Raw genomic sequence first — 18,587 nt, forward strand, 5'->3', positions numbered from 1 at the left:
CTGAGAAAAATTTTGAATATCTTTTGGCCAGAAGTGATTCAAAACCAAGAACTTTGGAGAAAATCTGGAGAAACCGAGGTGTCCATACAAATAAAGCGGCGAAAATGGAATTGGATAGGCCATACGTTGAGGAAGGAAAATGAGGCTGTCGAGAGAGAGGCACTAGACTGGAACCCGCAGGGAAGAAGGAAAAGAGGGAGGCCTAGACAGAAGTGGCGAAGATCTGTTCACACAGAGGCCTTGGAGGAAGGAAAGAGCTGGAATGCAGTGAAGAGAATTGCCGTCAGTAGGACCAGGTGGAGATTCTTTGTTGATGCCCTATGTTCCACAGGGAACAACAGGAATTAAGTCAAGTTAAGTCAAGTCTCACATAATTGGGCCATTTTTGTTTAGGTTTGGCAAATAATGTAGTCAAATTTAGAAAGGCTACGATGAATTTTTGTTTATGAAACAAAATGCATTACATTAATTCCAACGAATGGGGGTTTCCTGTGCGGGAGTGTGGAAACTTTTAGTCACTTGACGTTAATGACAATGTGTTCATATGTCGTCCCTTCCCCCTATATATCTCTATCGATCATTCAGTGTGTAACGCCAGTAACTGTACGTGATGTGAATCTGCAGTGATCAGTCCTGGTTTAACTAATCTGTCAGGAGATTTCGTTCTCATCCACTGTGATGGCATTTCCCCGTCCAATCACCATCCTTTGTCATTACCAACCACGGTGATAATATTGCAAGCTGCTTCATGTTTGATATAAAATAACTATTTAATCCATTTCCACTTCATATTGCTTTATGTGCGATCTTCACGGTGATGATGAATTAACGAAAACAATGCCAGTTTCTTGTACAATGATTTGCATTACACTGTCTGTTTATTGATCGATTTTGATTATTTGGCTTCGCTTTTCTGCCACTCGTGGCTAATCGCGAAGATGATGATGAAATAATGCAATTATGGTAGGAACACTAACAAGAATCGCCCAGGCCGGGATTCGAACCCGAGACCCCTAGCGTCGTAACACGCCGTGGTAACCACTTCGCCACGGAGGCCAGCTCTATTACGCTGGCGACGTGATCCGTGAAACGATCTTCAGCTATATTATGCAAGGGGTACCGGTTCGAATTACGGCATGGATGTTCGTTATGAGCGTATCTTCCTAAATTGCATCACATCATCATTCATCCTCATCTTCGCGATTAGCCACAAGTAGCAGAAATTCCAAATAAAATAAACCAAATTAATCAAGTTGGACTGTGCTCATTCTTACTATGTTTTAATAAAGATTATGAAAACACTATTCTGTAAGTGGAATTAACCTGTCAAATCAGATTTAATATTTCCTTCACTGATTCCATATCGCTGTGTGCACTAGTTTTTAAAGAGCATGTTTGAAATCAACCATACATGTTGCTTGATCACTCTTGGATGTTCCATTAAAATGATTTTACTATATTTGCAGGTAGCATGGTTGAGGGTGGACACACAAACGATACTCACAATCCACAGTCACGTGATCACGAAGAACCATCGGATAGGTTTGAGCCACAGCGATCACAGAACATGGTATCTGCAGATTCGTGACGTTAGAGAATCCGACAGAGGCTGGTACATGTGCCAGATTAATACTGACCCAATGAAGAGTCAGGTTGGATATCTGGAAGTGGTTGGTAAGTTGATTATCTTCTTTCATTTGTCTTAAAGTGACAATGGTTGTTTACTATGAGCAGGGGCAGAAAAAAACTAGAACCAATCAGGCGGCGTTTTTTTTTTTTTTTTTTTTTTTTTTTTTTTGCAAATATGGTCTAGGAAAGCAAACAATCCAACTACGATAAAGCTACACATTTTGAAATATTATCTTAAAACATTTAATTTAATAATTAATACAGGATTAGAATAAAAGTAATTAATTCTTTCCCCAGAGAGCCGCAGATTTTAAAATTGAGCTAGCAACAGTGACAAAATTTTAAAAAATTATAAAAAATAATGAATGTTATTATTCTGATTTAATGATACATGTGATACAGTAAACACACAACCATAAAAACGCGTACTGTATTCGTTATTTAAAAAAATAGGAATGGAAATTTCCATAAGACAACTTGAAATACTATATATATATATATATATTTCCCTTGGTTTTTCTACCCCTGATTATGAGAATTGTAATTGGATATTATCCATTGCCTACTAGATATGCTAACGCTACATTTTTTAGAAATACTTTCTTTTTTTGTCGATGGTGGTGATTGAACCTATGAATGGCCTGTGATGGTACTGTAATGCGCTTCAATCCTCATCAACGGCATAAAAGACAAGAGAAGATGTGTCCCTTCGAAACGTAGAGTTAGATTATCTACTAGATAAAAAATAGACAATAGATAACGTCAAATTAGAATTAAGTATCTTCTAGTGTCTAGTTGAAGGAGTTGTATACTCTTATACGTTTTCAGCATATTGAAGCACAGTTAAACAGATCCAATGAAAGTAATGCGAATGCTCACATTTCAGTAATTATTGGAACTAACAGTAATGCAATATGATATTACGTTATCCGGTTTTATCAATATAGAAATCTACAGAGCATTCCCTGACATTCGCTTAGAGACTCTGCAGCAAGCGGCCTGGCATCAGCGCTTGTCTTTCCCGGTGAACGGGTCAGCGACAGTCGCTAGAGTCGGCTATTAAAATTACAGTTTTCATATTGTGTACTAACCTTGACTACAGAAGGTGTTGAAAATGATGTCCCTCTGCTGCAACACATTCCTGGCATCTCCGAAGGAAATTGGCATTTACACTTGCAAGTTCATCTACTGTAATTCTCCCGATTTCTCGTACAATACTATCTTTTAACTCACGGATGGTGTGCGGATTGTCCTTTTATACATTATTTTTAAGATTTCCCCATAGATTTCTTTCCACTTTTATTCAGAAATGACCCTGTTACTATAAACGTTTTTACGAGGTTTAATATAGTGGTCCTATGTGGAACGGGAACACCAGGAAATTTCGTTGCAAAACGTCGTCGCATTTCTCCACAATTCCTCTTTCCGAAGTAACACTCGATAAGATAAATCCTTTGTTGTAATGTAAACTTTTGTGGTGCGATATTAAGCCACAATCTTCAACACACGGACACGACACAACACAACTTCCGAGGGAAGATTATACTGGCGTCAGTCTGCAACGTCAACAAAAAGGGAAAGAGAGCGAAGGCAGGGAGAGTGAAAAAAGCAGACTGTAGCGTGCGACTGTCGCGGACCCGTTCACCGGGAAAGACAAGCGCTGATGCCGGGCCGCTTGCCGCTGAGTCTCCTAGCCAATGTCAGGGAATGCTCTGTACTTTCACTCTTTCACGGAGAGCAATTAGACGTTAACATCCTACTCTCAGACCACCTCATGTATGCAAGAAACCTTCAGGCAATGCATGAAACTTCTTAAGAATCCATACTACCAGTCAGTCAACACTAAATACAGCTTTCATTATTAATACGTACAGTGAATCAGGTAATAACAATAATAACCTCGAAAAACCTTTCTTCAATTGCACTTGACTAAAACCCACAAAATAGAAACCACACAGAATAATCTCAAGAAACAAACAGAGTCTCTTAGCAACCGGAGTAACATCAATTATGTGGGATTACAGAATTACTTCATACAAAATTGACCATATGAAAAAAAAATGATTGGTTAGGTTTATTTTAATTCACTTTTCTGTCCCTTTTGGCTAATTACGAAGATGATAATGAGTGACGATATGGTGAAATTGATGAGGGGGCGCCATCAAGGAACACCCATGTCCAGGGTGGGATTCGAATGTCAGTTCCCTGGCGTCGTAGCGCTCTATGCCAACCACTCTCAAAATTAACATTTTAAATGTCGTATTACTGAATTAGTTACTAATTTACATATGTAGTTATGGTTACTGAAAGCTGCTTTGGACTAAATGAACGAACACACTAAATAAGAAAAACATTACCTGGTCGAGATTCGAATCAAGAATCTTCAGAGGCAAAATATTAAGTCGAACACTCGACTACTGACAGCTCTGTAATATCTCGTTCACTCGTTGCCAGCGTAACGTTGCACCATAGATGAATCATGGGAAAAGCTTCAATACGTCACGCTCCCGTGGATTCGAATTTAATACCATTCCAAGTCTTGAATGTCTTGAACCGAATTGAGAAGTCGATTCATATTCCCTAAAACGTTTCCGTACGATTACATACATGTGTGAACAGATATTATACACGTGTGTGTATTTATCCTCAGCAAATCCCACACTTCAGAAGATGCGTTCGTTCCATCTGCATTGATACTCGCCCTCTTTCTCTCAAAACGCAAGCATCTCCACATCTCCCCTGTTTTTCCCCATTGTTTTTCATTGCTGGAAATGATGATTTATAGCTCCGGAATTTTGAGGTCTTTGGCTCTTGCGATAAATACACTCTTGTTGGGGCAACGTTAGGCTTATTCCAATTTGTGTATCTTTCCGCACGGAGATTTATTTCTGCACATCTCGTGTTTCCCTATTCATGCATAAAGCTGCGTGCGAAGAGAGGAAAGAGAGATGCGTAAGCACCTGGGAAATTCCTAGGCGTAATACCCTACGCACATTTGCATTCGAACCTCCATAATAGGTATTACTTCGAAGATGAGCGTTTCTCTCTTCACCACTAAAATTGAACTCTCCGGTTGGACGTGTTGATAGAGTAGTCTTTTCAAAGAGGTCACGGGTTCGAATCGAAATTTACAGAGTTTCGGTTCTTCTATTAAGTATGTGCATAAAATGAATTTGAAATATTTTTTATAGCCGACCTTCGTGACGGAGTGGTTAGCACAGTGACCGTGGGTTCCGGGATCGAATCCCGGCCTGGACATGGGTGTTACGTGTGATTGTTCCTTCATCAGTTTAATCATATCACGCATCCTCATCGTCGCGATTAGCCAAAAGTGGCAGAAAGCGACATTTACGTAATAGAACTAACAAGAGCTGTCGCTTTGGTTAATGTTCTCGCCTTTTGTGCGAGTGGTCCCGGGTTCGATTCCTGGTAGGGGGATACTGTGGCTGGTACTGTTACGTTTTTTTAACAGCAATTAGTCTACTGTTTTAGGAGTACGGTTCCCGCGTTCACTACGAAGTAACTTGAGGTCAAACGGCCTTTTAGGCCTACCGCTGCCCTCTGTTTAGATAAAAGCGGCAACCTTTGAAACCCTCCTCCCTTACGTAGCCAACAGGAAAACAGGATTTTGCCACAGTAACAGATCTGCAAAGTGAATGGCGGGGGTAGCATCGCCAAGGTATAGTATTGTTTCACTTTGGTTTAAAATTACTTCTGCTGTACTGGAAATTTACTCAAATAAATGAAAAGAAAGTCTGCAGTTCTGTGTGATGATTGGCATCTTTCGTTAGTGAATCTGTCTTTAAGCGCCATACTCCAAAGTGCAGAACGTTAGTTATAATCCTAGTGGTGAAAAGGGAGAGGAAAACTGCATTAGGAACAGAGACGAAAGGCATATAAAACTATAAGAGTCGAATCTTTCTCCTTTAAGGGGCAAACATTGAGAAATAGTGGAGACATTTGACTAAAACTGTCCCCAAACCACCGCAGTGACAAAACGCTGGATCCTGGAAAGTCCGCTGGAAAAAGAATTGTCTTTTCATTTCCCTGAGGGTCCTGGCGATTCTTTTGACTTGTCACTCTCCCGGAGTCCGACCGTAGGATAAGCCCTTGAATAAAAAAAGAAGTGGGGCCAGGAGAAAGATTACGGTTCGAGGCGACCATTTTTGGGTTTCGACCTCCACTCGCCATCTTGTCCTTCCCAGGAGCCCCTAATCCCTGCCCTTTAAGAATTTTCCCTCCCCCTGGCCCTTGCATTCATGGCCGGAGATGTATCCCCAGAATTGAATCTTCCTTTTCTCCACTCAGCCCTCAGCATCCCGCGCGAGAGGACCTGCTTTTGAGATACGTCTCCAAGATGCCTTTTGTTAGAATGCCCTGGTGGCAGTGGGCGCAACTACGAATAGTGTCTTGGAATAGGGGAGATCTCTTTCAGAGGAACAGCCCGAAGTGCAGGCAAACTGTAAGATGGAGAGAGGGGGGAAGACATGGACCCCCCTCCCCAGTCCTCTCATTAAATTGTGCATAAAGTGTCACTCTTCTCAATTCTGCACCCATGAAAGATTTCTTTATGGATCTTACACAATACGGTTGCTATTTTACCTGCAAGCAATACTTAACAAGATTTCTCTATGAGAAGAATAGAGTTTATATAAATGTACCTAGCGACCATCTGAATGCTTGAGGATACAGCAGGAAAGGAGAGGGAGTACTTCAAATTTCAACCTACATATACGAGGGTCGGTTGAAAAGTTCTCGGCCTGACCGAAAAGGAAATGACCTCATATTTGCCCTGAAATCTTTAGACCTTCCAAAAAGATTTTTTCGGATTTGCAAATACAGCTCTGTCGCTGTCTTCACCTCTGAATAATTTGCAAAATTTCTGTCTTTTCAGTGTCTTTTAAGGTTATGAAATAGATATGAACTGAGAGAGAAAGGCACAAACTGCAAGTCTGGAAAATCCCTTACTATCAGTTACATCTGAATTAAACGAAATTCGTTTCGGGTACATACATACAACAACATCCATCACGGATTTCTATGAATCCAATAAGAGGACTGCTCTTCAAAGTGTTTCTTATGATTATGAAAATACAATCCTTTCCCCCGTCTGACTGCCAATGGTAGATTCGGGTTCGTTTCCTGGGGTTGATGGTCTAAGGTCGGTATCTTTCCGACCTTGTTCCCGCATAAAGCAGGTCTGTGACTCACCCAGCCTCAAATCAATGTGTACCTGGGGGGGGGTTGAAGTTTAGTCGGCCGGAGCATGATGCTGATCACATCACCTCCAAAATGACCGAAATCGAGAATGTATGAGCCTGGGTCATCTCAAAGTAAGGATAAAAAGCGCCAACTCCCAAATAGCCCCCATCACAATAACAGGCGACGTACGCAGCTGGGAGAGCCGAATTGAATCAGATGATTCACATACTGAACATGCACTATAATGATAACATATCGTCATGTGAGTTCTTTTATTCACGTGCATGTTTTCCTATGTAACCTGTTTACCTCGTCCTGTAGAAAAAATAGCTGCATGGAGCTGTAGAAATAATTTTCATTTTAACAAAAGTTTAGTTCCGAGAATTTTGGACTTGAAATTTGTTCAAACTAACACGACAGAGAAGGAGAGGTAGTGACATGAAATTACACGCATCTGTAAATTCCAACCAATGTATGAAAAAAATGGTTTATGCGACTCTGGTTGCCAGTTTTCGCTCAAATTATCTTTAATTTTGAAAACAGTTCCCTTTTCCAGAGCATTTAGCGCAGGTCACAAACAGAAAAAAAATATCGTGCTATTTTCATTAGATAGATGGGGAAGGGAAAACATTCGTGTGTTATTATAATTGAAATCGTGTGGGAAGAGCTTGAGCGACGAAGCTGGTGTTTGAACAGTGAAAGATTACATCAACTTTTCACTCTGGGGTCTCCAGTCACGCAGATCCATTCTTCGGTGCCCTGGCATTTCCTTTGTTTCACGGGAGAGCACCCTTGTCCCGATTTTCCTGCTGCTTCAAGATTCGAGATCAGGTGGTTCTGTTTGTTGAATTGTGGAATGTCTTTGGATGCAATATAGTTGTTCAAAGTGAGAAGAGATTTATCCCACTTGTTTTATTGTAGCGATGAGAAGCCTGACAAAAATGTTCTTTATGCCTTATACAGAGCTATTTTCATCAATTTGATTCCCATTCTGTTACACATGCCTGTGCTACTTAATATATAAGAAGTAATGAAAACATCTATGGTTGAGTTACTGTCTCAGCGCACTACAACCCCGGGAGTCATAGGTTCGAATCTCGGTTCTCAACGCACTACATCCTCAGGGGTTCTAGGTTCGAATCTCGGCCTGGGCATGGGTGTTCTTTGTGAGTGTCCCCTCATCAATTTCATATCATCACTCATCCTCATCGTCGCGATTTGCCAAAAGTGTCGTAAAAGCGACGCTAAATAACAAAAATGAAATCAAATATTTCACCCAAATCGAAAACAAAGATCTTCCGCTCCTGTTGTCTTCCAAATTGCATTTCCTCAAGTATGACACAGATGCTAGTTACAATTTAAAATTTTTATTAATGAAAATAATTGGAGAAAATAAATGACGTAGTGGCGTTTCATTTGCTTCCTGAAAGACAGTATGCAGAAAATGTTACTCAAATTGTTGATAAGTAATGACGGCGATCAACATGATCGGATATAATAATTTTAGGCACAAGAGGAAATCCCCCACTCCCCAAATTGCTTGAAGTTTCTTTCTATGTATAATAGCTATCTTAAAACTACTTTGAGAAAATGTCTCTGAAGATGCAGTACCCAGATAAATTCGTTAGGATGATAACTAAATACACAGCAAGCGGTCAAATTGACTGCCTCAGTGAATGTAGTGTTAAATACCACATGCTTGATGTAAAGGTACTGAGGGGAATTCAATTTTGACATGAACGATCCTGAAATATACACTCGGAGCAGGACCGCGCAAAATTTGCCAGCGCGTTCTTTCCAGATAATTAACTCGCTGCTGGCAACACTGCGTTAATCTCTCGCCGGTAAAGCCAATAAAACCGGATCCCGCGCGCGCGAAGTGGGAACAAAGGAAGGGGAAGGGAGAGGAGTTGAGGACTCTTTGTGGAGAAATTTAGCAGTCGCCGGTCGACAAGCCAACAAGTTTTCGAAAGTTTCGTCGACGTGGGTGGGTTGTCGGAGCAGAGGAAGGTGGTTGGCGGCGATGCTAGGTATTAACCGACGCAAGCGATTTGCAGACGATCCTCATCCTCTCTCCCGCATCAGAGCGAGCGGTTAATGGATTAGGACGCTACACAAATGTATGCAAATGTATGGAAAATATCGTATTACGCCCGGGACTATTAAATGCGCCTAAAAGATATGGTAAGATGCTTTCTGAACGAAGCGAGAGGCAGAGAGTTAATTTCGGGTTTAAAGGCGCCATCCGAACCGAGGGAGGTGACTTTTGCTGACGTTGGACTATCCTGCGACATTTCTACCGTTGGCGAATGCCACTCTGCAAGGTAAACAAAGGGTTCTTTTGAGGAGTGGTATTTGAGCTTCGGTCTCTTCAAAATAGAGGAGTTTCCACCGGTGAACAGGTTCTGATGAGACTCAGCGTCAATACTTAACTACGAGAGCTGAAAGAGACTCTTCGCATTAAGCTAGAAGACGTATTGGTCTTCATCCACCAATCCCCCTCCACAGTTCCTCTACAGAGCGCTTAATCCTCTCTGTTCAGGCAACTTCAGAAGGTTTAATACTTAATAGAAATGTCATAACCACTTCATAAGACAACCATAACAAAAAAATATATAATTACCGACTCTCTACAGCTGAATCAAAGTACCGAACAAAGTTGAAGCAAGGATTCATCTTTGAACTCTTTCTTATGAACAAATATTTGGAGAATGATTCATTGTAATAACCACTTTTGCATTTGAATACAAGGTCCAATATACATCTCAAACTACAAACATAATTCAACTTGAAACACATGTAGAAAGTTATGTAGATCTAATCCAATATTTTTCTTTAGGTCCATAAAATCTCTTATTCTCATGTGTTAACAATAATTCAGTATCTCCAAATGTGTTACAAATTTCCTAACAATATTTTTAAAACCATACGTAGGTTCGTGTAAAATTATAACTTAATAGATTATGTGTCCGGAATGGGACTGACAGTTTTTAAAAGTGTGTTATTTGAATACGGTAAGGAGTAGCTGGAAACAGAAACATACATTTTGAAGGCAAACTCAAAAAGTTTTATTGGAAACAGTTACAGCTCAGTATAGCTCCACATGAGCTCCTTTTGTTGCATGGAGAATGTCTAGCCTGTATTCAATCTTTCTCCACGTGTTCTGTCGCTCAAACAAAAATTGCGTCGGTGCAGGAAAAAGCAGGCGTAGCGTATGGAAGTCAATAAAGGAGGGGACCAGGCAGATGGGAATTCCAAGTCCCACTGTTCACGAAGTGGTGCACAAAAGGTTGCGTTTGTATATATCCTAGGTTCAGTTGTTGCACAAAATTAAGCCAGATGTCAAGCCGAAAAGACATTCATTTTCCATTGACATTCTGCAAAAGATTTACGACACCTCTCTAGACTCTTTACTTTGAGGGTGCATGGGTGTATTCTGGCCAAAAGATAAATGACCTATAAGAACTGTAGGACAGTATTTGGAAGACTCTTGCCTCTGTAACCCCTCAGATGCTACAGAACACGTGGAGGAAGATTGAATACAGGCTAGACATTCTCCACGCAACAAACGGAGCTCATGTGGAGCTATACCGAGCTGTAACTGTTTCCAATAAAACTTTTTGAGTTTGCCTTCAAAATGTATGTTTCTGCTTCTAGCTACTCCTTACCGTATTCAAATAACACACTTTTAAAAACTGTCAGTCCCATTCCAGACATCCTGTATTTCTAGTAGAAATATACGATTAAGAAAGATGGGTTCACAGTCAAAAATTATACTGTTTCGTAACTCTGATATGATATGTACGAGGGGGGGCTGGAAAGTTCATGAAATCACCCAGAAGAAATAAAAATTGGAACAAATTGTTGTAGCCATTAGAAAGAGCATATATTGTAAACCTCTTATCCTGCATATGATCCTTTTGTCATTGTTATTTTTTTTGTTTCACGTTCAGTAAGAAGAGATGGCGGAGGACCTAAGGAAATTTGAGAAGAATGAGCTTCGCAGTGTCATCAAGTTTTTCGTGTTGCAAGCCAAATCCCCCATGGATATCCATAAAACTTTGCATGAGACTTTGGGGGAACATGCCCCAGGATATACAACAGTAGCCAAATGGGTGAGGCGTTTTAGGACTGGACATGGTGAGACTGAAGATGAACCTTGCTCTGGCAGGCCTGCAAGTGCAGTGACTAGGGAAAACATTGTCAAAGTGCACGACATGTTCATGGAGGATAAGCGCATATCCACCAAAACCATTGCTGCGTATCTGGGGATATTGTGTGAGTGTGTGGGTGTCATAATATCAGATTATCTGGACATGCGGAAGCTCAGTGCGAAATGGAACCCAAAATGTCTGAATGCTGACCAGAAGAGAACACGAGTGCAGATGTCACGGGAGATCGTGAGCAAATTTCAACACCCTTATGATTTTTTGCGCTGTCTGGTGACTGAAGATGAAACATGTATTCACCATTATGATCCACAGACTAAAAAGCAACCCATGGAGACGCGCCACAGTGGGTCTCCTCGACCGAAAAAGTTCCGAAGTCAAAGGTCAGCAGGGAAGGTTCTGGCATCGGTCTTTTGGGATAAGGACTGTGTCATCCTCATAAAATATCTTAAACAGGGTGAAAACATCAGTGCTGCTGCTTATTCCCAATATTTGATTGAATTGAAGGCGGCTCTGAAGGAAAAACGTCGGGGAAAAGTGAGCCGTGGTGTGCAATTTCTCCAGGACAATGCGCCCTCGCACAAGGCCCATAAAACCATGCAATTGCTGGCGGATCTGGGCTTTACCTGTGTACCCCACCCACCCTATTCCCCTGATATCGCCCCATCCGACTATCACCTCTTTCCAAACCTCAAAAAACATCTCAAGGGCACACATTTTCCGTCCGAAGAGGCACTGGTTGAGGAGGTGGAGGGCTGTTTTGCATGGCAGGACAAAACCTTCTATTTGAAAGGGTTACAAATGTTGAAACATTGTTGTGAAACGTGTATTGAGCTTCGGGGGGAATACCTTGAAAAATGTATTAAAATGGTTGTTCCAGCTGTATTCCTTCTGGGTGATTTCACGAACTTTCCAGCCCCCCCTCGTAGTATTTACGTTTAAAGAGATGTAAAAAATTATTATTTTTAATAACTTTTAATAGACAATAAACTGTCATTTTTTAGACTCGGCGGGGGATGGGGCGGAGATTCAGTTCCATCGGTACAATGACACAGAAAAATACAATACTGATGTACACAAACTAACACAATTGTGAACGTTGCAAAATAGAAATCTACAGATTTTTCAGTTACCTACGTTCTACAATAAAATGAATTGGTAGCAGAAACTTGCAGAAATATCACAAGAATGTCTCTGTATGCCTTATGTGGACGTAGGTGTTATATTGCATATGTCCCGTAATCAATTGCATATTATTATCATGGTGATTAGTATAATGAGATAGAGAACAACATAAAATTCAAGAATGTTATTTGCTTATGTTTCGTATCGTATTTTCTTAGTTTTTTCTGAATAAATATTTTAAATATTTTCATGATTTGTTTTTTGGTTTGTATCATATATACTATCTTTGATATCTCTCCACATATTATTATTATGTAATTCCCATACTGTTATTGCGTTGTTTCGGTAATCCAATAATTTTTGGATACTTCGACGTAAGTATTCCAAAATGTTATTGATATAATTCAGTATATAATAAATTCATTATGAAAAAGGTGGAGACGTCAATACAGCGTATAGTTCTAAAGATTGGTCTTAAACTACTGCTTTTGTTCGAAATTTTTTTCCGATAAAGTTTTGAGAAAATAACGTAGGTATCTGTGTATCAAAAGGTTGATAACTACTTCTTGCAATCTTGTAATTTTATAATTCTAAAACCTTATGTGTATCCATCATGTGTCAACACAGGAATTGAACTTGTGAGAATGTCTTACAAAGTACTTCTGCCATCTGGGTGGTAAAGCTCGTTCGTTGGTTGACTCATAATCTTTATACCGAAGTTTACGTGTTCGAATTCTGATCTGCACATGGATGTGTTCTTTATGACATGTCTCTTCATGAATTTGTGCTGATTGTCCTTACCCTAAGTAGGCAGAAAATCGATATACTACCGGTATATAAGAAACTACGCCTGAATTACATATACGTACAGTCAACGAATTGAGTACGTGTAATTTATACTGCGCAACTCTGGTGCAGTAATTTTAACGTTTTGTAAAGACCAATTCTTAAAGTTTTCACTTTTACTGAAAAGAATTAAAGACGAATTACGTATAGTCATATAAGATTCTACTTAAAAATATTCGAATGATATCGGTAAATCTGCACTTTGGAGAAAAATATTGTGTAAATAGGATTGTTGCAATGTAAATAATGGAATGATGACAGACAGTCAACTTTCGTGAATAAGATCAAGATTTATACTCTCAAAGTTCAGGTTTCCAGTTCCTTTTCTTTTAATACATTTCATCAAAAATATCAATCCATCGCCCCTTACATCGTAATTTACCTCATGAAAGTGCCAAAACAGCGTAGAACAGAATTTCCAATTCGAGTTTCCTTCAAGTTATGCAACCCGGTGGGTACTACTGTCCACCTGGTGGCCTGCGTGGTAGGATACGACAAGCATTTTGCGTTCATTGAATGAATGCATGTTATAAAATCTCTAACGTTTCGGCGCCAGTTGCAACTTTAGCACTCGACTTTAGTATCAGATCCACAATAGATTACGTAACAATGCAAGGGAGAAAGTGGTACAATATTAAAGGTAAACACAAACCTAGTTAACTTAAAAAATGTTCGAGTGTAATTACAAGTTCGGGTAGATACTTGTCATAGTGTTACGATGTACACGTTTCTGAATGGTAGTATCCCGCCATATGTTCTTTGCGACATATGTTGAAGGGTAATGCTTGCGATACATTTCAGTATGAAACGTGTATGATATCCTTAAACTTTTGCCGTATCTTGCTCTCAAAACTGGATAGAGAAGTGGAAAAGATCACAAGTTTTGTAAGCCACAAATGTTTAGTATAACAATACTGAAATTATAATCCAAGCTATTGCACCGAGTACATACGTCAATGTTAGTATTCCTTTTATATCGCCCATATTTTAGAGGGCCTCCCCGATGGCTCGTGGTTGCGTCGCTGCCTTGTAATAAAGGAGTTCCGGGTTCGATACCCGGTGGAGGCACATAGTGGTTCGGATCCTACTTGAAAAGGTTATTGGAACTGGTTATCTGTCAAGCACAAAGGTTGCGGCGCCAATTCGCAAGAGAAAGTGGTGGTTAGTGTCGGCCTTGGACGCTGTTATAGAATTTGCGACCTCTGAAAACTTTTTGCAGGTATATTTTAACTCAGGGTTTTCTGAATTCTCATCTGCTTTTTATAGGTTTAGCGGTACATAAAACAAATATGGACTTTTATAATGCCACAGAGAGCGAAAATAAATTGAAAAAGAAAAATAGCGTGATGGTCTAAATATCGGCTATGAAATGAGGTCTAATGCTGATAACACATTTTCAACAAATATTTTGATGATTTTCTTAATTACGATTTTTCCCATTCCGCGTGATTTTCAAAACAACAGATTATTCATAAATATGAATTTTATAATGTTTTAGCAATAAATGACTGTTTTTAAATTGTAATTCCTTTTTGTAATATTGCCACTAGTAGCCCATATGTAGACCACAATTTTGAAATACATCATTCTGCCATTTTTTTTTTAAAAAAAGGGAGACCTTCTATTCTTTAGCATGCTATTACATTTAAGTATATATTTCATAGATATGTATTTTAATGGCAGGTGCTTGATATATTATTTTTTCCTCCGAAAATAACAAAATAAAAAGGGGGGCCCATATTTAGACCTTTTCCTCTATTTTTTCAAAATATTTCTTCTATCTTTGAGCCCTTGATGAATTCCAGTCATAGGATAATGTTACACGAAGTGAGTAGAGAAAGAGGGAGAGAGGGAGAGAGGGAGAGATATCTATGTACAGAAAGGAGAAACACGTCAATAGTTTCGGAGAATTCGAAAGTAAAGTGAATTGTGAAATAACATGAATTCATGTTTAGAACACACTGTGGAGCAAGAGATAGCTCCTACCGCTATTCTCTTCATTTGGCTTAAATTTATTTACTACTCTTAGGTTAAGATGAGGATCCGTGATGAACTTATGAAAGTGATGTTATTAGAAACGCAGCGAAACACCCATCCCTTAACTAGGATTTGAGACTACTACCTCTGGCTGTGTAGAACGTTATGGCCACTTTGCCACTGAAGCAGGTTTCAACCACTTTTTCTAGTAAGCTTTTTAAAGCAAGTTGAAGCTCTTTCTAAAGCACGATATCGCTCCATAAACCATGGAATCTTATCAAAAGCCTGGGATATTGATAAGGGACATGATATTGATTGTTCACTCGCTTAAGGGAATAAGCATTCAAGGGAGATAAGTTTTGGTTTTTGCAAGCTGTTTGGTTACGCGGATTTATACTGCGGTTCGTCAGTTCACGTGATTCATTGGCTTATACTTTAATTAAAAATTGTCTGATTTGTTCCCTAAGACGACCGGGTTTTATTTATAATTTTAATTGCTATTATTGTTGTTTGACAGTTATCTTGTCTTCTTGCTGGAAACTTTTCATATTGATTCCATCCCAGCACTATTTTCCACAGCGCTTACACATTCTCATATTATTTGGACAAGTTGTTTGTTTGCTTTGTTCTTAAGGGATTGCGTGGAGGGGGAGAAAGCGACTGCAGTTACCAGCCTTCGTAGCAGCGAGTACTGCTTCGCCAACCCGATTTCCCTCTTTTTTCCACTATGGGCGGCATAGCTCCACAAATTTCGTGGATAGTGTGTAGCACAGGATGATTAATTGACACTTGATACAAAGTTTAAAGTGCCTCAATCGAGTATCGAACCCGGGACCGCTTGATTACAGGGCGAGTGAGTTACCACTACGCCATCGGGAAGGCCCTATTTGGACAAGTTGAGAGACATCATAATGATAGGGTCAAAGGGCTAAAAAGTGAATGCAGTCAGAACCTCAATCTACTTCTCCTAAAGTTTTAACCGCTGTGTTATTATAATTGCCGGCGCTCAGGTGCAAATGTTTCACGACAAGTTTCTCGTAAGGCAAATGGCCATCGAGTCGAAAGCATCGGTTTGGCTTCTAAGTGCTTGACCAACTCTCAATGCGTGCATGCCATTCAAACCGTCTATTTCAGAGGGAAAGCCGGGACTGTTTTAGACCTATCCCGGAGCTTTTATATTTCCTCCCTCTCGCTTTTTTCCGGACCCTCCTCTTGACCGCTATCCCGTCCCCGCGCGAAATAGCAACGATGCCTCGCATTCCAGACGAGGCCCTTTATAACGTGTGTGGATAAAAGCCTGGTAATAGGACCGCGAGAGAGTCCCTATGAGGTTCCGAAACTTCCAAACGGACCGATGCTGCCATCTGGGGGATTAAGCTGCCAAAAACTGCTTTTAACTCCTCCGAATGCCCGCCCACAAACTAAATACAAAAGTCCCCCCTCCACTCCCGCACGACTTCATAATGACCGGCCGGAAATCTCAATCACGCTCCTGCCGAACGCTCTTTGACTTGTTTACGGTCCGGGGATCATCCATGGACCTTATCTGGTCTCCATCAACGGACCTCGCAGCATCCCATTCAGCCCCTGCTGTGTTTCGCCCTTTCAAGGCGACCTCGTCCCTTTGGACACAAGAGGACTCTGCGGTTTGCAGCATCCCTAAGGATCGGTTCCCTGAAAGCGACGCAAGATATTGATACTTGTCTTCATCTTGGAGAAATGGGAGGATGTTATGGCTCTTGCCCTCCTTTCAGGCGGTGCTGAAGACCCGGTACTGTTGCTTTGACTTCTATAGCAGCCATCACTGTGGTCTTCAGTTTCCGTAGCGATTTTGGCACTGAACCGTGCAGTAACCACAGAACTAAGGTCTGAATGGAGCTATAGAGGAAGTTGGAACGGGAAAGCCAAACGAAATGATACGAGGGAACTAGCAAAGAGGACAACCTCGACGAGTCCAAACTCACAAAGAAAAATTAAGTATTATAATAAGAACGGGAAACGAAAATTGAGTAAGAGATGAGAATGAAGATGAGAATCTGAAATTCTCGACTTTCCAATAGTACTAAAAGATGCTACAGCCTCCTCAGCGATTGTTGCCCAGTACACATGATGTAAGGGATGACGTGTGACAGTCAGATTTACCGTCATTATTATTATTATTCATGTATGTAGCGGTAAAAAGACGTGTTGATTCAAAGTGTTAAGTGTTTTAATTTGTAAGATTACATATTTGATTTTTGCCAAGCCGACGGGAGGAACGAGACATTCGCTTGTGTTAAGGGTGAGCACCTGAAGGGTCACGCTATGCGTCTAAAGCTTAGGAAATTCGACCGTAATGACAAACATTTAAATATCTCGGTTTCCAACGGTCAGATTCATGTGAAACTTATACCAGCGCAGCGGCATGTGTGCAAGGACGGATATGTGGAGTTTCGTCACGATCAAGCGACAATTACGGACGCCAGATCAAATCGGTTCTAATTGATCAGTTTGTGGACAGCGATTGCAATTGAGCTATGGGCGACAGCCAGGCGGAAGCTTAATCCGCACAAGTCAACTTCGGACACGGTACGTCCTAGTTTGGAGACAATAGAGCAAAGTGGACTGACCCCTTCGGAAGCGTCACTCCAACGTGCGCATAGCGTCGTTTTTCAAAATCTAAATAAAACGAAGGACATGGTTTTTCGTTAGACAGTCTTACCGCGATCTTTGTAGGGAGAGCAGCTCCGTGCTACCTCTCCATATACAGTTTTGCCGCGATTCTTGGAACGAGAGCACCTTCGTGCTACCTTTCGTGTACAGTGGACTTTGTCGTGTTGTGCGAACACCAGTGTGTGTGATAGGCAGTAAGTCTACACGAGTGCGCCTACCTCAACCGCTGGGGGAAGTTGAAGCGAAACTGTTTCCGTGATTACCTTACGCCATTTATAATTTTTGAGAAACGAGGAACACCGGAAACTATGGCGGGCTAGAGGGAGAAGAGAGATGAGGGCGTTACGTCGATTCGCCTGATGTCAGAAGAAACTACGCCGATGATGCCTATCCGCCGCCATGGAGAGAGAGAGAACGTCGAACGCCGCCCTATTGATACGCCGACGATGCCTACCATCCGCCACGTTGACGCCCCGACGACGCCTACCAGCCGCGACAGAGAGACGTAGAGAGAGTTGTTGACGCCCCGACGACGCCGACGACGCCTACCATCCGCCACGTTGACGCCCCGACGACGCCTACCAGCCGCGACAGAGAGACGTAGAGAGAGATGTTGACGCCCCGACGACGCCGACGACGCCTATCATCCGCCACGTTGACGCCCCGACGACGCCGACGACGCCTACCAGCCGCGACAGAGAGACGTAGAGAGAGATGTTGACGCCCCGACGACGCCTACAACGACCGCTCAGATGCGACGTCCGAACCGCGCCATACCACGGAGATCCACCGATCCCGAGAGGAAGAGGAGCCGGGAAACTAGGTGTTTGAACCCTTCTCGCATCTTCATCGTCGCGACCAAAGGAACCTTTCGCGTGGATACTATGTGTTTCAATCGCCCATAAAGACGCCTGGATGCACCCCGGGAGCTGAGAGATGGTAAAGTATTCATCTGTGTGAACCTTAACACGTGACGGCCCGATTGCT

General features: G+C 41.3%; 1 protein-coding gene across 3 annotated transcripts in view; it reads left to right on the top strand.

Moving 5' to 3' along the window:
* Nucleotides 1–18,587, top strand: part of LOC146002875 (lachesin-like) — a 606,899-nt gene that overhangs the window by 475,090 nt on the left and 113,222 nt on the right. For all 3 annotated transcript variants that reach the window (XM_083140902.1, XM_083140903.1, XM_083140904.1), the window contains exon 3: nucleotides 1,467–1,674. In XM_083140902.1, the coding sequence (XP_082997028.1) occupies nucleotides 1,467–1,674 (208 nt within the window). The remainder of the gene's footprint in view (nucleotides 1–1,466; nucleotides 1,675–18,587) is intronic.

Source organism: Lepisma saccharinum, chromosome 19 (assembly GCF_977018435.1).
Source record: "Lepisma saccharinum chromosome 19, izLepSacc3.1, whole genome shotgun sequence".
NCBI classification, from domain to species: domain Eukaryota; kingdom Metazoa; phylum Arthropoda; class Insecta; order Zygentoma; family Lepismatidae; genus Lepisma; species Lepisma saccharinum.